Source organism: Urocampus carinirostris, chromosome 3, assembly GCF_059441175.1.
Source record: "Urocampus carinirostris isolate Australia breed hairy pipefish chromosome 3, RoL_Ucar_1.0, whole genome shotgun sequence".
In the NCBI taxonomy this organism is placed as follows: domain Eukaryota; kingdom Metazoa; phylum Chordata; class Actinopteri; order Syngnathiformes; family Syngnathidae; genus Urocampus; species Urocampus carinirostris.
The window spans coordinates 38,506,309-38,530,163 of NC_142351.1; the positions used below are offsets into that span (position 1 = coordinate 38,506,309).

The 23,855-nt window shown below is 37.1% G+C and overlaps 2 protein-coding genes, 1 non-coding gene and 1 pseudogene across 3 annotated transcripts in view; 3 read left to right on the forward strand and 1 right to left on the reverse strand.

Annotated features, from left to right (window-relative positions):
- The window catches only part of dnmt3bb.1 (DNA (cytosine-5-)-methyltransferase 3 beta, duplicate b.1), a 41,414-nt gene extending 37,940 nt beyond the window's left edge, over nucleotides 1–3,474 (forward strand). Inside the window, exons 19-22 of the mRNA XM_088329988.1 lie at nucleotides 991–1,076; nucleotides 1,145–1,214; nucleotides 1,282–1,400; nucleotides 2,377–3,474. Of these exons, the coding sequence (XP_088186114.1) occupies nucleotides 991–1,076; nucleotides 1,145–1,214; nucleotides 1,282–1,400; nucleotides 2,377–2,518 (417 nt within the window). The 3' untranslated portion in view covers nucleotides 2,519–3,474. The remainder of the gene's footprint in view (nucleotides 1–990; nucleotides 1,077–1,144; nucleotides 1,215–1,281; nucleotides 1,401–2,376) is intronic.
- Nucleotides 3,475–9,540: 6,066 nt separating this feature from the next.
- LOC148369634 (U2 spliceosomal RNA) lies at nucleotides 9,541–9,685 on the forward strand (annotated as a pseudogene).
- A 612-nt stretch (nucleotides 9,686–10,297) lies between these two features.
- The window catches only part of LOC148369635 (CLIP-associating protein 1-A-like), a 43,243-nt gene continuing 29,685 nt past the window's right edge, over nucleotides 10,298–23,855 (forward strand). Inside the window, exons 1-8 of the mRNA XM_088331742.1 lie at nucleotides 10,298–10,510; nucleotides 12,081–12,504; nucleotides 20,610–20,688; nucleotides 20,786–20,889; nucleotides 20,987–21,078; nucleotides 22,018–22,093; nucleotides 22,239–22,336; nucleotides 22,417–22,487. Coding sequence (XP_088187868.1) covers nucleotides 12,295–12,504; nucleotides 20,610–20,688; nucleotides 20,786–20,889; nucleotides 20,987–21,078; nucleotides 22,018–22,093; nucleotides 22,239–22,336; nucleotides 22,417–22,487 — 730 coding nt within the window. The 5' untranslated portion in view covers nucleotides 10,298–10,510; nucleotides 12,081–12,294. The remainder of the gene's footprint in view (nucleotides 10,511–12,080; nucleotides 12,505–20,609; nucleotides 20,689–20,785; nucleotides 20,890–20,986; nucleotides 21,079–22,017; nucleotides 22,094–22,238; nucleotides 22,337–22,416; nucleotides 22,488–23,855) is intronic.
- On the reverse strand, nucleotides 19,462–19,589 carry LOC148369636 (U4atac minor spliceosomal RNA). The gene has a single exon (XR_015850176.1). It is a non-coding gene; the product is annotated as a U4atac minor spliceosomal RNA (small nuclear RNA).

Here is a 23,855-nt window from a genome sequence, read left to right on the forward strand (position 1 = left end):
AATATGTTTTTAATTGTGTGTGTTTGTGTGTCTGTCTGTCATGGCAGGTCAGTGCGTGGTGTGCCTCTTTGATTCTTACAGTTAAAAATATCGGTTCTTTGTGTCAAACTGGTTCGCCACCCCTGTGCTGAAATAACAAAAAAATGTAAAGTTGTAAAAAATTATGTTTTCTCATTTCAACTTTGAAACAGATGCAAAGAAACATATGGTAGAGTAAGAAAATTAAATGTTTTAAGAAGTGTATAATAAAATAAGAACATTAATTTCTTGGGGGGAAAAAAAAAATTATATAAAAAATTATATATATATATATATATATATATACTAGTATATATATATATATATATATATATATATATATATATATATATATATATATATATATATATATATAATCTACTAACAGAAAACAGAAAATCTAACTTGGAAAGAAAATATTTATCCTATTTTACCGTATAATTTTTTTTTGGGGGGGGGAATAATATTAAGGAAAAAATAAAGTACAAAACAATGATAACATGTTAAAAAACACATAAACTAAAATAAAAAAATACCTATCTAGGGAAAAATGTCTGCTAAAAAACAATAACAGTGTTATATTATATATATTATATTTATTTATTTTTTTTCAAATTTTACTATATTATTTCTTAACATTTTTTTCTGGACTAGCTGCTGTATGTGCAAGTACAAGCAATGAGGGACTTAAATCTACCACAATGTGAATGCAAAAAAATATTTTCTTCAAAAAATCTTTGGTTAAAAAAATCTTAAAATGAGCTATGTTATGGAAACAGAAAAATATTTTTTTACTTTTTACTTCTTCCAATTTCTGACTGAAGGTTTTGCTGTGTTTAAATCACTATCCATCACCTAAATACTGAAAAATGTCACCAATATTTTTTGTCATCTTAACATAAAAATGTCTCCCGAAAAATTCTAATCGTTTAGGTATGTTCCTTTAAAACATAATTTGAGCTTGTTTTGCAGTGTAACCCAGTAATGATTGATGCCATCGAAGTGACTGCAGCCCACCGGGCTAGATACTTTTGGGGTAACTTGCCGGGCATGAACAGGTATGAAAAGACATTCCAAGTATAGATTTTTTAATTGTTTGCAAGAAATGTTTTTTTTTCCATGCCAGGCCACTTTGTGCTTCTGGGATGGATAAGTTGGAGCTTCAAGACTGCTTGGAACATGGGCGGGTTGCAAAGGTGGGTTTACCGCATAGTTATGGACCTATTGAAAAGCAGTAACTTCTTATTTATCTCTATATTTCAGTTCGGTAAGGTGCGAACCATCACCACACGCTCCAACTCCATTAAACAAGGCAAGGACCAACATTTCCCTGTCTTGATGAATGGAAAAGAGGACATCTTATGGTGCACTGAGCTGGAACGGTAAACACACAATTACATCTTTTTTTAACAGGAAAATTCATTTTCAATCTTCTTTCCCTCCTACATTAAAAAAAAACATTAAATAATAATAATAGAAAACACTCTGAAAAACTTTTACCTTGCCTTTGAATATAAAGTGTTCCCTCAACATATCGTGGTTTGGCTTTACATCATCGGTTGATTTTTTTCTCTTAATTAGTTCTACCAGTTTTTGTCTCCATTGGGGTTGCACAAAGAGAGATATTACTCAAATAGACATTTTCACATTAAACTTTTGACCTTAAAGAAACGATGATTTCATTCATCTCACTCACCATAATCAACAAAATACCGATCGTTCTAAAAGTGAGCTCCAGTGCTCTGTCCTGTCTGTACGGTATATAAGTTGTGCTGTACATGGCTTAACAGAAAGAATAGACTTAAACTATATATGGATGGATGCAACTGTTGCATTCATTATAAATGGGGGGCAGAAAATATCCTGGAGAAATCCACCAATACACATAAGGCTTTTTTATCAAGGAAGCCAGAGTTTATGTATATATACTCTCTCTCTCTTTATTGTATATATATATATATATATATATATATATATATATATATATATATATATATATATATATATATATATATATAGAGAGAGAGAGAGAGAGAGAGTTTATGTATATATACTCTCTCTCTCTTTATTGTGTGCATATATATATATATTTTTATTTTTATTTTTTTGGGTTTGAACAAATTTATTGACACTAAAAACAGAAAACAATCATGACAATCTCAACAGCAATTAAACACATTCACAATATTATATTTCAATATGACGTTTTTAACATATATATATATATATATATATATATATGGTGGAACAAATAAAGCGTGGAAATCGAGGGAACACTGTATATGTTATCTGTTAGCTTTAGCTATTGAGCCCATGGTGGTGGATGTTAGTTTTTCACCTTGACAAAACCTCTTTCAGGATCTTCGGCTTCCCAGTCCACTATACCGACGTGTCCAACATGGGTCGAGGTGCTCGGCAGAAACTCCTAGGCCGGTCCTGGAGTGTCCCTGTCATCCGACATCTTTTCGCACCCCTCAAAGACTTTTTCGCCTGCGATTAAGGACCAACCCTAAGTGGGACAAGACAGAATACCACCACTTTTTAACAAAACACCAAAGATAGTAAATAGATCTCACTCTCACCAGCCAATTAACCCTCAGCAGGGTCAACACGAGCAAAAGACTTTGCTTGAAACAGTCATTTAAAAAGTAATCTGTAACCAAGAAATGTGAGACACATGGAAAACCAGCAATTAGACAATAGAAAATACAAATCATCCCAAGTTGAATGGCTTGCACCAGTTTGGAGGGACTTGTTATTTTTTGTTGGCCAGCATGTCTTTGTTTAGTTTTATAGTTAGAATAAAAACGTTTTTGCAAGACCAATTATGTAGGAAGAAATGATAGCGATGGGAAGTAGTTGATGAGAGCATCTTTTTCTTAAGTTTTTTTTTTATGATAGAGGACTAACTAATATTTCCCTCATCCGCAACAAAAAAGTTGACACTTGGATCCGTTATATTATGATCACTGGATTTATGTCATCTTTCCTGAAGGGGATAACAATACTTAAAAATCTCAGATGGAAACACACTTGGTGAACTTTTTTTAAATCTTGGTCTCAAGAAATAATGTCTTTTAGCAAATCTGTTTAGCTCAACGACAAAAACATGATGTTCCAAAATGTTAGTCTAGCCTTAGTTACAAAGATAACCTAAAGGATCTGGTTTTCTTTTTAATATGTATAAATTTTTGTCTCCAAAATCAAACACACCTTACCTCAGCTGAATCTCATGTTTCTGTAGTAACAAAAAAAGTCGTGTTTTTCCCTCCTATGCCTTAAAAGGACCAAAAGAAGACTGTTTTATTTTGTTGTTCATTTTAATACTTAGCCTAATATTCGCGTCTATTCATTTACAATTGTTGTGTCTTTTAGGTTTTCTTATATTTTTATATAGATGTTTGTGTTTTATAGGTAAGCAAAACAAGTTAGCTTATTTTTGATACTTTAATTGGATTGTGGACTTGATAACACTGTTTTGTGTTTGTTTTTTCACATTTTCTAAAGAGTTTGTACCTAATAAAAAGGACACTTAACATGATTAAAAACAGAGTCTTGTTCTTATAGTTAGCTAAACGCAACTCAGGTTTATTTCATGTTTAGCATTTAGAATTACACTATGAGAAGTGAGCTGAATTTTATGTTGGCCTTGCTTTGGTAGTATGGCAAAAACATTGAAAATGAGCATGTAAACAAATATTACATTATTATGTTTTGCGGGACAGGATCCAAGCAGACACACACATCAGTTTGAGAGATTTAATGGGGAAGAGCGATTCAACTTTAAGTTACATCTCTGAGTGAATGTTATACCACAAACTGAGCACGCAAAAGGCTTCTCGCCAGTGTGGGTAAGTGTGTGCGATTTCAAGTGTTTTTTGAGGGTACATTTTTGACCACAAACTAAACATTTAAAAGGCTTCTCACCATTGTGAATTCTTGAGTGTAATTTTAAGTCATTGTTCCAGCTAAATCTATGACCACAAACTGAGCAGGAAAAAGGTTTCTCACCAGAGTGGGTTCTCTCCTGGCTTTTTAACTCCAACTCACAGGGGATCTTTTGCCGGAAACTGAGCAGGCAAGCGGCTTCTCACCAGTGTGTGTCAGTGTTTGTGATTTCAAGTGTATTTTGTGGGTGCATTCTTTACCACAAACTAAACATTTAAAAGGTTTCTCACGAGTGTGGATTCTTGTGTGTAATTTTAAGGCAGACTTCCAGCTAAATGTTTTACTACAAACTGAGCAGGCAAAAGGCTTTTCACCAGTGTGGACATATGAGTCTTCATATAAGCCTTTTTTTGAAAAATATTTCCACATTGAGAACATGTGTTATCACATTCCGACTGTTTGTCGCTTTCACTGTTTGCAAAGTCGGACGTGTCATCGTTGTGTTGAAAGGAGCTGAAACTTAGAGGCTCCTGCCAATTGTTCTTATCGTGTTGACTTAGATGAGGGGTGGCTAACCCCGGTCCTGGAGAGCCGCACGTCCTGCATGTTTTGGAGGTTTCTCTGCTCCAATACAGGTGATTCCAATCACCTGGATCGTTATCAAGCTCTCACAAAGCCTGCTGACAAGCTGAAAATTGGTGTCACCTGTGTTGGAGCAGAGAAACCTCCAAAACGTGCAGGACGTGTGGCTCTCCAGGACCGGGTTAGCTGCCCCTGACCTAGATCATTGATGGTTGAACGGATCCCGCCCACTAGCAACACTTTAAAATCTTCCTCCTCTTTAACATGAACAGGCTCAAAATCCTCCTCAATTTTGATGCCATGCAATTCTGGTTCTTGCCACCCAGTAGGAAGATTTTTTTCACTAACGTCTGCAAAACACTCACAAAAAGTCTCAAAGGACTGCACAGACAAACATTACAATATTCTCTGATCTTAAACGTACATGTGCACAAGGAAAAACAAAACAAAAACTCAAAATGAGGAAAACTGAGAAAAACACTGTCAACATTAAATATAAGTAATAACAGAAATAATTAAAAAGTACAGTTGACACCAATGACAGGCTTCCTGTCTCAAAATGCTTGACTGATGCAGCAGGTTCCACATCAGGGCTGGAAAAACTTTGACAGGCATTGGGTTTTAATTTTTTTATTTGATTTAAAGGGAAACTAACATTTTACCAAATGATGCTGCTGTATCATGTAGTACAACTGAAAATGAGTGCTACATGGCAGAAAGTATACATGCAACAGAGACTCAAAGTGAACAAAAAGCAAGACAAACATGGTGGCGACTTCTAGACAGGAATTCCACGAAGTCAAATAAATTCCCCGACCGATAATTTTTAATGAAATTTAACATAAGTATGATGGTTTATGTATTTTTGCTTGGTAGTCAAATCAATGTATTTTTGATAAATGAAAGTGTTTTTGTACCACTAGGAGGCACTAAATATTACACACTGTCCCTTTAATATTCTATTTTATACTATTTTTAAGTCCAGTTGCCCGTACAATGGCTCAGAACGCATGCACCATGCAACATCCAGGCTCGTCCTCTCCCTTAAAGTCAAGAAAACAAAACTGAGGTGAATAGCACTCAAAACAATGTATATACAATAAATCAAGTCAAGAAAGGTAGATTTGTATACCCCTTAATTACAAAAAAAGTCTCAAAGGGCTGCAACAAGGTTCATACAGCTTAAAGGCAAAGTAGGCTAAGGACTTTTTCAGTCATTTTTGATGCCCTTAGTAATCAAATTTAGGACCAAGTCGACAAATAAACAATTAAAACAAACGGAAAAAAAAACACAAATATTTGTTTTCACACAATACACTGTGCCTCATACACATGACCTGGGAGAGCTCTTAGCCATGGCGAAAAAGATTTAATGTACACTTTCCACTGGCCGCAAGTAAACGTCTCTGTCCGAGGTTGCCATGTGTATTGTGGCTAAACAAAAGACATGCGTCTGACTGAAACCACATCACCGTTATAATAGCTCCATTATTGTGGTCACGCCATGTTGCCACCAAAGTAGAACATTAAATCATCAAAAAAGACAATTGATAAATGTTAATAAAACGTTTTGGTTCAAGTAAATATAAATCGTTTTAAGAGGTTTACATTTCGAAAACTTTTGAAAATTGGATTCAAGAAAATTTACTACAAAATCAGGCCTTATTTTTCAGAATAATTTTTTAGAATTTTAGAATAATGAATACAATGCCTTTTAGGACTTTTCAAGGATACACGGGAACCATAAGTGTGTTCCTTAAGTCTATAATCTAGCATTTCCACATGGTTGTGTAAAATACACACACATATTAAAGGAAAACCATCACCACAATAACATTTCAGAATGTATCATTTATAAAACTATGTTTATCTATACACTACCGTTCAAACGTTGACCTATTTTCACGTTGACAATATATGTGTATTATTTTTTATTTGCAACATCCATTTCAGCCTGGTCATCCTGGAAGGGGGATGACCTAATGTGCAATCCTTCTTCATTTTTTTTAGTTTTTCCTTGCCCTCATGTATTAGATCAGGGGATGGTGAAATAATAGTCTGTGGTTTGCAATAATCTGTGGTCTGTGCAGCCCTTTGAGACTCCTTGTCATTAAGGGCTATACGCATGAACATGACTTGACTTAAAAAACAAAAACAAAACGTTGATGTGAATATTAGGCAAATATACAGGAACAATCATACAAAAGTTGGGGAAATTTGTCTATCTTTTAAATTAGTGGAACCATTGTTTAGGTCACTGCCATGTTAGTTTGTCGTGTAGTTGCATGTGTTGGCACTGGTTTTCGTTCACATTAGACAGCAGTCCCATCTAGGGGTCAAATATTACACATTATCTCATCTCATCATCTCATCAGCTGCACCGCTTATCCTCAATAGGGTCGCGGGGGTGCTGGAGCACATCCCAGCAATCATCGGACAGTGGGCAGGGGACACCCTGAACTGGTTGCCAGCCAATCGCAGGGCACACGGGGACAGACAACTCACTCGCTCAGTCACACCTAGGGACAATTTGGACCGGCCAATTCACCTGAAATGCATGTCTTTGGAATCTGGGAGGAAACCGGAGTGCCCGGAGGAAACCCACGCAAGCACGGGGAGAACATACAAACTCCGCACAGTAAGGCCGGGAGCTGGATTTGAACCCACGCAGGAGGTTCCCACGACCTCAGAACTGTGCCGCACACGCGCTAACCACTGCTCCGCCGTGCTGCCCTATTACACATTAGGGCTTTAATAAAAAAAGTACACAGGGAATAATGGCTTGAGACCGCCGAATGCAGTCCACTTTCTGATGTACAGAAGGTAGAAAAAGAGCCAACAGACATGACCAAACAAGAATAATATCGTACGGTGGACACCAAAATAAAATTATTGGATTCAAAGATGTTGCCGAAACTCAACGACCAACCTTGCTTGTAAACAGAGTCGGTCTCCTCTTGTGCTCCCAGAAGCTCCTCTTTGACACCTCCGCTCCCACTTGAACACATTTCTCTGTGTTTATAACGTAGGCTTTATTTTCACCAGGTTTAATAGAGATTTTGCTTTCACTGGAGCGGAAGACCGAGGGGTCAGATCGACTCGAGTGGACAATGAAATTGTTGTTCGGGAGTAAAAAGGCAGTAATTACACCAAGTACAGACCTGACATAAATGACCATATAGCTATCCTGCTGTCTCGCTTAAGTAATAGAGGATTGAGCAGGGGACATTTGGCAGTTTTGTTTATATTATCTCACTTAGCATTTGGTGCGCCAGCCATGTTTGTTAACTTCTTTTTTTTATTTTTATTTTTTTATAACTTTTTATTTCTCACACACATTTTGACATAGGTTTGATTCCTCCATCATACATCAACACAAACACAAAATATATACACTTGACATACCCATCAATTACAGAAGAAACAACAAAAATATTAATACAATAAATAAAATAAAAAGTGAGGTGTTTAGACATCAAGTAAAAATTGTGTGATAAGCTTCCATCTTTTCTCGAATTGAGTTCCAGTTGAAGTCTTGCAGTGATTTTTTCCATAATGTACATTTGCTTTAATTTGTCTCTCCATTGTTTTATGTCAGGAGGTTGTGGTTTCAGCCAGGACACTGTGATCATTTTCTTTGTTTGTTTGTCTTTTAACTTCTTATTCAAAAACACGACCGCAATGTATTGTGCATCATATATCACAAACCAAGTGCACTCTGCACAGTCACAGCCTTTTCAAGTTATGGTGCCTTTTTGGGTGATGTAGTTAATAGGTTTTGAACTTTTGGGGGGCTGCTAGGAGAGTGAATATTGCTTGTAAAACATCCATCCATCCTTCCATGTTCTGTGCTGCTTAGCCTCACCAGTGTTGTGGGGTCTTGTAAAACATATATTCAGTATTTTAATTGCTTTACTTGTTTATTTCGGTACCTGAACAACGAGTCTGCGTCACAGTTGACAGGTCATGGGTTCAAATCCAGCTACCAGCCTTCCTGTGCAGAGTTTGCATGTTCTCCCGGTGCTTGCGTCGGTTTCCCCCGGGCACTCCGGTTTCCTCCCACATTCCAAAAACATGGATGTTAGGTTAATTGGTGGGTCCAAATTTTCCCTAGGTGTAAATGAGTGAGTGAGTTGTCTGTCTCTGAGTGTCCAGCGACTGGCTTGCAACTAATTCAGGGTGTCCCTTGCCCACAGGACAAAGATAGCTGGAGATGGAGTCTAGTGCCCCAGCAAGTACATTACATAGGATATAATGGAATACTAACTCGTTTTAGGTAAACAAATCATGAAAAAGTCTTGCGTAGCTAAACAATATAACGTTCTTACACCAAGCAGCTCTAACACGACAAAAACATGAAAGAAAACGCAGAATATGTCGGGACACTGAGCATCTCTAACCAGACAAAACATTAAAAGGAGACACATGCCCACACGTTTATAGAACAATAAGGGGAGTGCCCCGATTCCAAAACCATAAAATACTGAATTTACCAGACGAAAGGTATGATGGCTATGATGAGAAAAGACCTAGTCACCAGGAAGAATCTAAGGAGAAAACAATTATTAAGACGAAACTGTGGAAGCTGCGCTTTCCCTTATATATTCTGAAAACTCTTGTGACATCCTATCTTTAAGACATTAAAAGACAAAAATCCCCAAAAAGCTGCAAACAACATTTGATATAGTATAGACATGTTTGAGATTGGAATGCATAGAACAAAACTGTCTTACTCAAAATGAAGTTGCTGAGAGTAGTACATCGAAATAACTACAGGGTGTCTCAAAAAAATGTACTAACTCTTTTTATGTGTTTTGCGACGTTTGCGCATTATCACCGTTGTCTGGACAATAATGGTCATCACTTTGAACATTTGCGAACATGATTCTTCAATTACATTTGTCTCATGTATTCGATGCTATTTCAAATCACTCTATGTTCATATATAAAGGTTTTCTCGTCATTCTAAGAGTGAGTACATTTTTTTGAGACACCCTGTAGTTTAAAACCCACAAACACAAAATAAAGAAGGACTATTGTTGCGAGAAAAAGATAGTTCGTTTATAAAAATTGTGTTGTAAAAAATGTATCCTTGCAGTAGTTGATTTTTGCAATTGGGAGATGGAATAAGAGCTTGCTCTGTCCACTCCACGCATTGGCCCGGTATTGCAGTACCTCCGGGAACAGTGCAATCACAGTGATCACTGCTTGGCCCTGTGGCTAGGACTCAGCCTCTTGGCTGGGAGCAAGTGTCTCGGCCTCTTGGCTTTGTAGTGTATTATGATTTGACTGGTAACGGATAATGTATAAATTATAAAGAATATAGAACGATAAACCTCTACAAAATCCCCCCCCCCAATCACCTTGTAGGATACAGAATAAAAAAGTGGTTGATTGCTGAAATGTGCAAAGAGTTGCCCAAAACGTTTAATCTTGGGTTCATCGGCTTCGCTACAGTTTAACTGTACGGGTCAGGTGTATCAACATTTCGTTCTGTGTGCATTGTTACATAGAATGACAATACAAGGAAATTATTATTATTATTATTATTATTATTAACCAATCAACGGGAAAATCTAAACAAATTGTATTTTTGTGTGGCTGTCCTGCAAACCACTTAAATATCATAGTATTTTGTGTTTGTTGTGTTAAAAAATAAGACAATCTGACGTTCAGCAAAAAATACAGTACAGGACTACACTGTATTTTAATTAATCTGTCTGCCAAGCGTCGCACATCTCGGGAATGGTTAATGACAGTCATTACCCCAAGATGTCGCCTTTCTCCAATATTCCCGGGTTATTTTCACTACGGCAAATCACAGAGACCAAACTTTTCGGAGCCTTACGAATTGAGACATGGGTTCTTTTAATGGCTGACCAAAATAAATAGCAATCTGAAAGAAATGGGAATTTATTTTCTTTTTCCATGCTTATCATGATCCAAACGTGCCGGGCTACATTTTGAATGAACGGACGCCAAGTCCCGAAACAGCGTCACGACTTCTGACTTTATCCATCCGGTGAGTGACTCCATTCTCAAAGTGTCGCTGTATATGAATTTTTAATTCATATTCTAAAAATAATTCATATCCATGCAACACAATGACTCGTGACGCGAATTCGTCCAAAACGTAATCAAGCTAACGCTATCTTGTGCTACTTGAGCCCTCGGGATGTTTAGCTGCTATGCTAGCGGGAAGCTAACAGCTAAACAAGCAACAGAAATCTAACGGCAGTTAACAGCAATGTTCCTCGGCATCACCCCTTTTTTAACCAGGGTTCACTTTTTTTCATTGAAAAAGCTTGAAGCACATCTTCCGTCGTTTATAAATAAACTCCTGGTATCAGTTTCACCCTTTTTTATAAAACGAAAATGATCAAATCATTCAAAATGAGAGTATTAATCAGGGGTCGCATTCACAAGGTAACCCCTCAAGTACACCTGAATAGTCTGCGGACTAGTTCACCAGTGATGGCTCATTTTGATTTTCTATTCAATTAAATTTATTACCAGCAGGAGAAATAATTAAAGGTGGTATGCCTAAATCATCATTGCAGTTCCTTTTGTTGCGCGTGCATGTATGAGAGATTCTTAGATGTGCTCGAAAAAATTATCCCCTTTTCATGTTTTTGGGGGTTTGCGTTGGCATTTGGAATGTATTTGAAACAGTCATTTTCTTACTTTCACCATTTTCATCCTGGAATAAAAGAAATTTGCAACACATGTGTGATATCACTCCACATATTTATATTTCACTCTTTGAATTGTCTTTATTGTCATTGATAACAGCGCAGTGAAACATTGCATGCTACGAGATTAGCCATGGCACTCTCGGGTAAATGAAGTTTATAAAGACTTTAAAGAGAAATGATAGGGTACTATCAGGATAAATAGTGAAAGGTATTGCTTAGAGACTGGCCCAAGTTATAATAATAGTGCAATGCCAAAATTGTGCATCATAACAATAGTGCGATGAAATAGTCTGTGTAATATAGTGTAATAATCTGTGAAGCCCTTTGAGACTCTTCGTGATTTAGGGCTATACAAATAAAGATGACTTGACTTGACTTAAAAGCAGTAAAAAAAATTTAGCAGGAATAAAAAATCCCAAATGGGTTGCGAGATGTTGTTTACAGTTTTGTGCACTTGTCTATGGTTGTTATTTCTTTGGTGAAGAAACTATCTTAACCCTTTATTTACTCCAATTTTGAAAAAATGTTGTTTCTAATATCAGCGCTCTATTTTTCATTGCAATATGGTTCTTGATGCACTGACAGTAGGCTAGCCTTCAAGCAGTAGCTTGTAGTTTTTTTCGTATTCCTATGATAAAATTTTCTTTTATCTTCTTTTCCCTTAAAGATCATGTGTCATATTCAGTGCCTTCTAGTGGTCTAAAAACTTTCATTCAGTAAAAAAAAAAAAATTGGGGGATTTGGGGCTTTTAGTCTTTTATTACATGTCTATCCTGGAGTGCCATATCTAATGTGGTTTTCAACAATGTTGTAATCAAGGACTATATATACTATCCTAGTCTATTCAATTCTAATATATTCTATTAGTGATGCTTTTTTCCCTTTTTGGTCAAGCAGAACCACGCACAAGAACAAATTGGACCATCAATTGGGTCGGATTATGGCACTCACAAAGACTCTGCCAGTAATGCCAGCTGCCTCCTTAAAACCGTAACTGGCTTAAAAACACGACCAGGAGAGTCGACAGCTATCAGTGCTTTACCCGACTAAACGCAGGAGGAGAAAAAAAGAGTTTTTCGGGAGTTGGCGTGTGCTTATCGGTTCCCCTCCAATGGCGGAGGAGGAGGAAGTGATGGGACCGGAGTATTTGCTGGAGCAGGTGATGCTCAAGGACTTGAGCAAGCGGCTGCAGGCAGGCCAAGAGATGGTCGGGCTTATCCTGCAGGAGGACAAATGTCCGGGGCTGGAACAGGACCAAGTTGCACAGGACAGGATAGTGGAGGCTCTTGCCAGCTCCTGGATCAACTCCAGTCACTTCAAGGTCAGTCTTTCCACATACACATAATCACTTTTGTTACATGTATCTTAGCCTTTAGAGCAGGGGAGGGGAACCTATGGCTTGCAAGCCAGATATGGCTCTTCTTATGAGTACATATGGCTTGGAGATATAATGTTACTTGTGTAAATTTGCTCTTTAGCGTTCAAATTCTGATAAGCACCAAATCAAATTTGGTGCTTGTAGAGCCGATGCAAGGCTGGAAATACGAGCTGTTCAGTCCAGTATGTAAAGGGGACAGTCTCAACTACAGTTTATAGTCAAGGTGTCACAACAACAGACCCTGCTGTTCTGTTGCTAAGGAATGCTTTGAATGGAAGCTCATAAAACTTTCATGTTCACTGTTGAGACGTTTTATTATAAAAACCCACAAAAAAACTGCAAACACCCTAAAACACGAGCCAAGCACACAGAGCAGTTTGATTGGTTGAGCAGTAGGGTTGGGCGGAGCTATGCACACACAACATGCTCCCATCTCACACACTAGAGGATATGTCTGTGAACCTTTCGTTTGCAGTTTTTTGTGACATTTTTACAAAAGAACTCTGCTTGCATCTTGTTTTAGTAGCCTTATTTACAGGAAGAAATGAAGGTCAAAATAGCCTAAAAGATTTTCAGTAATTGCGTGAGGAAGAAGTGAGGAAGTTTAAAGTGGTACATTTGTTGATATGGGACTCAGGGTCTGGCATTAGTATTATTTCATACATTTTATCTAATTATCTAACATTACACAGTGAAAAGAAATGAAAATGAGCTTTTGTCTGGAGGGGTCAAGATGGATTCATGTCCTATCCCAGGCTTTCAATGCATATCTATTTGTCTCTCTGAAGTAGGGCTCAGGAACCTTTCTGACCCAAAGAGCCATAATACCAAAATATCTAGATTTTATTTTTATTTTTATTTATTTTTTTTGAGAGACAGCCATAACATATACAGTGGCTTGCGAAACAGTTTGCCCCCTTTGAACTTTGACTTTTTGCCACATTTCAGACTTCAAACATAAAGAAATAAAACTGTAAAATAATCAACAATAAGTGGGATACAATCATGAAGTGGAACACACTTTATTTGATATTTTAAACTTTTTTTAACAAATAAAAAACAAAAAATTATTAGGCCCCATTGAGGTAATACTTTGTAGCGCCACCTTTTGCTGCGATTACAGCTGCAAGTCACTTGGGGTATTTCTCTATCAGTTTTGGACATCGAGAAACCGATATTTTTGCCCATTATTCCTTGCAAAACAACTCAGGCTCAGTGAGGTTGGATGGAAAGTGTTTGTGAACATCAGTTTTCAGTTCTTTCCACAGATTCTCAATTGGACTGAGGTCTGGACTTTGACTTGGCCATTCTAACACTTTGATATGGTTTTTGGTGAACCATTCCATTTTAGCTTTTGCTTTTGCTTTATGTTTTGGATCATTGTCTTGTTGGAGACAAATCTCCATCCAAGTCTCAGGTCTTTTGGGGACTCCATCAGGTTTTTTTTTTCCAGAATGGTCCTGTATTTGACTCCATCCTTCTTCCCATCAATCTTAACCATCTTCCCTGTCCCTGCTGAAGAAAATCACGCCCAAACCATGATGCTGCCACCACCATGTTTGACTGTGGGGATGGTGTGTTTAGGGTGATGAGCTGTGCTGCTTTTACGCCAAACATAACGTCTTGCATTGTTGCCAAAAAGTTTGATTTTGGTCTCATTTGACCAGAGCACCTTCTTCCACATTTATGGTGTGTCTCCCAGGTGGCTTGTGACAAACTTTAAACAACACTTTTTATGGATATCTTTAAGAAATGGCTTCCTTCTTGCCACTCTTCCATAAAGGCCTGATTTGCGTCGTATACAACTGATTGTTGTCTTATGGACAGATTCTCCCACTTTAGGCGCAGTTCATCCAGAGTGATCATGGGCCTCTTGGCTGCATCTCTGAACAGTTTTTTCTCTTTGTATAAGCTGAAAGTTTAGGGAGACGGCCCGATCTTGGTAGATTTGCAGTGATCTGACACTCCTTCCATTTCAATATTTTTGCTTGCACAGTGCTCCTTGGGATGTTTAAAGCTTGGGAAATCTTTTTGTATCCAAATCCAGCTTTAAACTTCTCCACATAAGTATCTCGCACCTGGCTGGTGTGTTCCTCATTCTTCATGAAGGTCTCTGCGCTTTAAACAGACCTCTGAGACGATCACAGTGCAGGTGCATTTATACAGAGACTTGAATAAACACAGGTGGATTCCATTTATCATCGTTCGTCCTTTAGATCAACATTGAATCAATCAGAGATCCTCACTGAACTTCTGGACTGAGTTTGCTGCACTGAAAGTAAAGGGGCTGAATAATTTTGCACACCCACTTTTTAGTTTTTTATTTGTTAAGAAAGTGTAAAATATCCAATAAAGTGTGTTCCACTTCATGATTGTGTTCCACTTATTGTTGATGCTTCACAAGAAATTACAGTTTTATATCTTGATGTTTGAAGTCTGAAATGTTGCAAAAGGTCACAAAGTTCAAGGGGGGCAAATAGTTTTGCAAGCCACTGTATATGTTATGACTGTCCCTCCAAATAAATCAAGATATTTTGCTATCATGGCTCTTTGGGTCAAAAAGGTTCCTGAGCCTTACTCCAGAGAGTCAAATAGAAATACATTGAAAGCCCGGGATAGGACATAAATCTGTCTTGATGTCTGTATAGTGGGGGATAGAAACCTATGGTAATGCGTAGGTAGTGCGTTCCCAACCTCTGGTGCCATAGATAAAGCCGTTGAAATATCGATAAGTACTACTTATGTGGAAAAATGAACATATGGTTAAAAATAACACAAAAGTATATACATGAAAATGAAAAATTATTTACCTTGGGTGTGACGTGACTTGAGTTCGTCGAGTGGTGTCGTGCGTGTATGCACAAAGAGAGCTGAAAAAGGACTACGATTGATATTAAAACTTCCACTTGCGAGAATTATCATGCTTTTAAAAGATATTCTTGCCTTGTCACCTCCTTATTCCTAACAATAGTCCCAATTGTCGATTGGTTATGAAAATACAAAATAGCGAGCGTGTGCTTTTCCTTATTTCTTTCTTGATAATTGCAAGCTTCAATTCCAAGGTTTATTCTCCATTTAGCATTACTGCAAGCTCTGGGACCCTGAGTGAACAAATGCAGTAGAAAAAGTATTATCGTTGTCTCACAAATTCTTAACAAAGGGAAAGAGATTGTGGGAAGAAATTCAGACACAAACCAAGAGCAGACCAGAATTTATTATATCGTCGACCAATAGTGAACGGATGTCGCAAATTTCTCAATCTCAAATTTATACACTTGAAGTGGTTTGCTTTTTACATTGTATAGTGGGATCAATGCCACAAAGAGGGGGTAAAAAAAGCATACTATTCCATATTGTCATGCTTAAAACTGTAGAAGTGGTTTATGTCACAGTGTAAAGCTACTTCCACAGGCCTCAATTCCATTCAAAACCTGTGGATTGACCAAAAGAGTAGAATGCAGAGGAAACGATCCAGGTCAATGAACGATTTAGAAAGGAATTATTTTTGTATCTTCCCATTTTGTAAAACGCTAGGGAAGAAAAGTGTGATTTTTGTCCCCAATGGGGGTTTTACAAATTGAGGGAAAATTGTAACATATTGATGTCGTGATCCCAAATACTCCTTTTCCTTGTTCTTTCTTATGGAAGAGGATTTCATTATTTTGATCTTTTCAGCAGAATAAATACACATGATTTGGAGAAAACCATAATTTTGAGACTGATAAAATAAAATTATGAATTCTGCTTTGATGAGCTTCTTGTTAAAGATAATTAACGATCTTAAGTATTTTGCACCACAAGTTAAAAATGGAGAATCTGAATTTGGGCTAATGGTTGAGATAAATTAAGCAGTGGGAGTTAGTGGGCCACCGGAGTCTTGTCCCCTTTTTCACTTGGCACACAATTGGGAACACAAGCCATGCATGTGCAAGTCGTGCAACCGTACCGTAAATTGGGATTTTCTTTTTGTAATGATTTCTAGAGGCTAGAGCTGCACGTTTAACCAAAATCTAATCAACATTGAGATGTGACGTTGTGCGATTGTGTAATCACACGACACCTCGTTTTTTTCAAGGATTTATAGACAGCATCCCTAACAAAGCTACCCAGAAGAGGGGCGCTGTTTATTTATGTTTAACCCCTGAACAATCCTGTAAAATTCACAAAATCTCAATCCAAGACGTACCCAGTGTAAATTGAATGCTGCTGTTGAACCGTTTGGAGAATCTGAACATTTTGGTCTCTTAAAAGAAAACACTCAAGTTTTGTCCCCAAATGAAGTAATCACTGCAAGTGCTACTAACATTTGAATAGTGGGAACACCCAGAAATATACGTTTTTTTTTTAAATTCTCGCCTGAATTTTGTTTTGTAATCGCATGCCTGTAGATGAGTGGAGCATGGATATATCAGCTGGAAAACAGCTGGGACAATAGCATAAAGCCCTACCTGGTCCCAGGTTAAAGTAGATCACCATCTCAAAAACTAAACATTAGTATTTTATACATTTTCTAAGTGTATTTCTAGGCGTGACTTGTGACATCATACAGACACTTCTTTGCTTCTCAACAGTCTGATGGCCCAGTCACGAGTATTAACCATTGACTGAATAAGTGAGTTAAATATAACCTCATGGATTGTTATTCTTCAAAGTCTATAAAATAAAAACGTTGTAATACTGTCATATTCCAAGTATTTCTCATAAAACATGTGTATGACATGATGGTGGTTGTATTCTTCTGCCATCGTGATTGATTTGTTTCAGCTTAAATGTTAATCCAAGTGCTGACCGCTAGGGTGTTTCGGCCGTCCAGCATGGATGTCATTCTGCTGCGGAAGGCAACGTGTAAAGAAAGGGTCATTAGAAATCTCTGGTTCCCAGTGTTGGGAAAAACGCAATTATAAATAATGCTGTAGCAGTAACGGGGTAAGCTAATTCATTACTTTTTCCGTAGCTACAACGCCGTTATCGCTACTGATGGTCAAAAACTGTGTGTTACTTTGGCTGTAGAATGCCAACGGCAGCGTGTGTCCGTACACCTGACCGTTTTTATCGGCGTGGTCTGAGTTTGTTACGTCACGTCTTTTGGGATCATGTAACTATTCAAAGTAGCGACTACCATACAGTTAGATAGCAATTACAACTATAGTACTTAAAAATGCACCCAAAGGAAGACGAATTGGTGAATGCGGCGGCAACAGACTCGTGTCATTCGAGAGCGAAACTTTATAGGCTGGTTCTTGGAAGTGGGAGCCACCAACCAATCGAAACCCGGTACCCTTCGAGGCACTATTTTTCTCTTGAGATTGGTTAAAATGCATTTTGTTTTCAGGGATTCTCCGCTGTTGAAGTAAAAGTAAAATCTGTTTTGTATTTTATCTTTTTTTTTTTGTTTTTTTTTTTTTTTTGGTAGATTTGTAAATATTTTAGTTGATGTTTCCTGTGTTTTTCCAGTGTTGACATTTAAGTGTTAATTTTGCTTTATTTCCCCTCTTTTTAAGTCATTCTTAATCATACATAATGAATTGGGATACAGACACTGCCCTACTAATGAACGAGATACGTTCCGGACGATCGTTCGGAAGTTGAATTTGTTCCTAAGTTGTTTCAGTGCTATATTTTGTATGTTTAAGTTTTGTATAAGTACGATTAAGGCTTGTATAAGTAAACTGTATTATTTTGTAATAAAAAAGAAACATTTCATAAAATAATATGCTCTATAAAGATAAATAAAGTTAAGTTTAACTTACTTTTGGAAAATGAGCTTCAAGAGTTAGGCGACTTACTTATCCGTGGTAAAAAGTGGCCAGAAATAAATATTTTCTCAACCGCATCAAGCTTTCTTATTCCACTTTCATTTCAAAAGAAATGGCTCGCCTCTTCTTTACACTTTACACCAACCATATTGAATAGATGCTGGAGATATTAAACAATAAAGATGTCAAAATTCTTAGCTCGCTGGAGATACAGTACAGTATGTTTACACAAAAACTAGGAAGAGGAAGCCGATGGATGCTAGGTGATCTCTCACAGCGCCACACGCCGGTAGCTGCAGAAAGAAGCACTACAGTACTGTCCCGTACTCGGAAAATGGTACACAATACAAAATCTAACTTACAGCAATGTTCAAGTATTTCTCGACATCCCGAAAAAAATGTTCGTATCTACCGTTTTTCGTAACTCGAATGTTCGTAAGTAGGGGAGCGTCTGTATATGGATTAAACAACAAAGACAACCCCAAGAGCCAATTAGGAGCCGGCTCTTTTTAGTGAGCCAAGCTGAAAAATCCGGTTCTCTAAAAAGAGGTCGGAATTCCCATCTCTACAACAGACCATTCGAGTTAGATTTAATTAATTAAACTCACTTTGTATTGTTTACTGCTAATTGTTTTATTATATTGTTTACATTTTATTTAGTTGCACTTCAAGTGTACGATAAATCTTTGTTGCCGGTGAGGTACAACAAATAATACAAGGTATGCCTGTTTTTCTCTTTTCAACTGACTTGAATACTGCTCAGAACATTTCAAATATTTTGACACACAACTTATTTTTAGGGTAACGGAAATAAGGACTATTGTTGCTCGTTACTTTTACCATAGAGTGCAGTTACTCAGTCACTAACGCAGTTACTTTTTGGAAGAAGTAGTGAGTAACTATAACTAATACTTTTATGTAACGTGGATATACAGTACTGGTGATAGGTATCCCAAATTAGATAATCGCCCTTTGAATCTGTCTCGTGATGCACTGCTTCAGGATGGGTCGAACAATAGGGGATGCCAGTACCATGCCTCACTTTATTTCTTCCAAATATTCCTCCATGCTTGTATCGTTAATTTTATTTCGTGAGGATATCAACAATATAATGTGTTTATAGTTAACCCTTTTAATTAATGGGTGTTCCAAAAATTGCACCAGAACCCGAATTCGAGACCCGGGAGGCGCTTAAGTGTTGACATGGTGCTAGCGGGGACACTCTCACTACTCGTTCATTGAGTCTCCCAGTCACCCCATGACGAGGATGGTTGCGCGCGAAATGTTACAAAGGCAAACCTATACACCGTTGGCACAGACGTCACTCACGGTTGCGTTTGGCGTCAAACTCTTCTTAAACTAACTCCCACTCAGCATTTCTTTACATCAAGGGCACAAAGATATAAGTGTGTTTTGTGGCTTGGCGAAACCTAGGCAGTATATGTTGTTTGTGCTGCCATAAAACGCCAGGATTTGTAATACTACCCACAATCCTGCGCGGCGTCTACTTTCTTTGCTCGTCTGCCCTCTACTGGTAGCAAAATCGATTTAGTTGTTAAATTGAATGGGGTTACCAAGCCTAAAAGTAGAAAACACATTTTTAGCTCAAAATATATGATAAAGTAGTATATATCACACAAGATTGTAAAAAAATAAAATAATAAATCAATCAATATATCATCTAAATAATAACACATTTTATTTAACAGCGCCTTTACTGACACCCAATGTCACTGTATACAGAATATAAGACAGTGATATAAAAAAACACGAATAATAAAAGTACAGTAACGAGGGGGTAGAATGAAATCTGAAGCAACTTATGATGGATAGGCAATTCTGTATGGCTTGGAAATTAGACAGGGTGTCAGAATTACGGAAATATAGAAACATATATATATAATAAAGTAGAATGGTAGAAAAACGAAATGTTGTTTTTATTCACAATTCTAGGTAAGATAAAAAGAAAACAATCCAATGATGGTCAATAATACAGGGACAACACAAAGTTTAAATCACGGGTCACCAACACCTAAGTAGCCCCTGGACCGGTTGTGAAAATGGTTCACCAATGAACGTAATTTTAACATAGTGACAACTTGGTAATAACATGAGAACTTATTTTGTAAATACATGTCAAAATGGCAGCCCTTTCGATAATCAGTAACAACAAAGTGTTTCTCATCTTCAAAAAGGTAGTTGATCCCTGCCCTAAATTAATACCTCACATTTTTTTTATCATCAGAGCTATATATATATATATATTTATTTCTGCATATTTGTGTGGTTTAGGTGGTATTGTTGGGGATGGAACTTTTATCTGCACTAGTCGGAAGATTACAGGAAAAATTCAGGACCCAGGTTGGAACAGGTGAGATCTTTGTTATTGAAGTGTGTGTTTTTGAATCCACCGTTTTCAGAAGTAGCAATACAAATTGCTCCGCGTGGAAATACTTTTATTTTATCAGTTCTTCCAAGCCTTATAGATCGATTAGGAGATGCCAAGGATCAAGTGAGGGACCAAGACCAAGCGCTTTTGCTAAAGATTATGGACCAGGCTGCCAACCCGCAGGTGAGGGGGAAGGAAAAAAAGCATTAACACTGCACAAACAATGTAAATTGGGATTGCACTGCCGCATGTATTTTTTCTTCCATTTATGCTTTATTAGTATGTTTGGGAGCGCATGATCGGAGGCTTCAAACACAAGAATAACCGAACCAGAGAAGGACTCTGCCTCTGTCTCATCTCCACCTTAAATGTGTAAGATCACATCATGCGGTGCCACTTAAAAGTATTTTTCTTTGTCTTCACCACAATAATTAAATACAGAAACGTTTTTAATTCTATAAAATGTTTTTGCCTGTTCTTTGTATTGTATTCTACAATTTCTGTTTTTTCCTGGCTGTAAGAATGAAAAACTCAAATCCAGTGGACACCATAGGATACAACATTAATCCTTTGTGAAGCGGGGATCCCAAAGTGAAATTGACATATAGCGCAGGATATGAAGCTATGATAATTATTTAAAAACCCCCGGTGCCCCAGGTAAAAACATTAAAATAACAAAATTGTATTTATTAGTTACTACTTTTATGTAATATATATCATTATGATTAAACAGCATTATAAATGCATGTACATGTAAAGGAAAATTGGAATTTTATTTACCTTTGGTGTGAAATGACTTGAGCTGGTTGAGTGGAGTGGTAGGTGGATGCAGAGCGGATATGGCTGATTAAAATAATAGAAGAAAAACAGTCTAAAATATATTTTTGTGAGTATTGTTGCTCTAATTGCCTTCTTATTTGTATTAAAGGTCTCGATTATTGATCGCCAGTGTAGCCATTTGTGTGCCTTCTTCGTATTTCTTGATGATCACAATCTTCGTTTCCATGACTGTCATGTTTTTACCCTCCCCAGCAATCGAAACCGATAGCAGACCATTATTTTATATGACGTCGACCAATGGCAGACAAGTATATTAGAGATATAACCAGTCATTTGCACGCACACTGAAAAGCCTGAATTTTGTAAGCTTTTGGGAATGGAAAATATTTTTTTCGTGGGGAAAATGCACAAAAGTCTCATTCCACAGCGTAAAGTGAAAACCTCGTAAGGGAGGGACACAGTATCACGGGGGTCTACTCTAATTAAATAACAGTTGGTGCATTCCTTTCACATGTGTACATTTGTTTTCAGATTTGGATCGCAGAGTCTGACACTCAGCAAAATAGTTCCTCACCTTTGTAACTTGCTAGGAGATCCCACAAGTCAGGTAACGCATTGGCAACATGTATCTTGGGTTAGTTTCCGATTAGTAATCGCATTGTAACAGGAGAAGTTTATAGAGACTATCAAAACGTTTGCGCTGGCCGTCAAAAACGTTTGTTTGGAATAATGGTTTGAAAAAAAAATGGCAGGTGCGGGATGGAGCCATGAGCTCTCTGGTGGAGATCTACCGCCACGTTGGCGAGCGAGTGAGGATCGACCTCGGAAAGAAGGGCCTACCTCAGTCACGGTGCATTTGATATACAAATTAAAAAATGATCATAGATTTAGTGGACTCCTATGTATGTTAAAACTCAAAATGTTTTCCAGGTTGAATGTCATCTTTAGCAAATTTGATGAGGTCCAACGATCTGGAAATATGGTCCTGTCACCTATATCAGGTAAGATAAATTGTCCTTAAGAATTCAAAAGTTTCCTTATGTTGCTGCTAATGACATTCATCTTCTTGATTCCATGGCCGTGACGTTGCTTAGTAAAAACTTAATTCATAAATAAATCATCATAATATTGATTTGATTAATAAGAAAACAGTACATGAACTATCATATAAACATGTATTTAAAAAAAGAAACACTCGTAGGTCAAGAAATGGGTATTTATTTTACATATGAGGCTCACCTAGAGGAAACTGGCATAATTGTCCCGATCTTGCTGCCATCTTGCTGCAACGGGTACTTCCTCAACTATCAAAAATTCTGGAAAAATTATTTGTTACCTGTTTGAAAAGCTCCATTAACGATCATAAGTTACTAAAGGCAGTCGGTGTGCCTTCAGAGAAAAACATTCTACGGCTCTTATATTGTTTGATCTTGTAGAAGATATAACGCAAAAAAATAGACAAAAAGCTATATTCCGTCAGTATTCAATAGATTTAAGGAAAGTTTTTGACACAATCAATTGCAATACACTGCAGTACTTCAATAGGCACAGGAATATGGAACAAGAGGAATTGCTTATCACTGGGGGTAAAATCATATCTCTCAAATAGATCCCAATATGTACAGATTGGTGATAACAATTCAAGTCTTAAGAGCATTAGCTCTGGAGTCCCTCGAGGGTCTCTGTGAGGACCTTTTAACTTTTTTTTGTGTATTAATGACTTTTGTAATGCATTGCCGAAATTACAACATATTTGCTGATGACACCACAATATTAGGCCCGGGTACAAATCTACAGGAATTGCAGGCAGAAAGGTCTGTTGAACTTAACAAAGTAAAATAATGGTTTAAAAAAAAAAAAAACTATCACACCATGTGTCCAAAACAAAGGTTATGGTATTTGTGAAATAAAAAAAAAACCCACACAGAAATACAAATAAAGATAGGTAGCGTTCATATGGGAAAAACTTAGTTTAATTTTCTCGAAGTAATTTTTAGCCCTAATATCCTCCGTATAAATAGAATATCATCCAAATTAGCAAAGAACATTGCAGTTATCATTACATGCAGACATATATTTGACCAGATTTTTTTAAAATTATGTACAGTTCATCAACCATGCCTTATTTAGGTATTTATGTTAATCAAATTTGGGGAATTGGATACAAGCGCAACACAGAATTATTTATTCGATTACTGAAGAAAGCAGAATTGTGGCTAACACTGGATTTAAAGAACATCTATCATGTTAAAATTTGATCATATAGTGAAATTTAAATCCTGTCAGTAATGTAAAAAACAAGTAAGCACCAACTACCAACAAATATTTGACAGTTGCTTGGCATCAGAGCAGACACTCATTATCTCAGG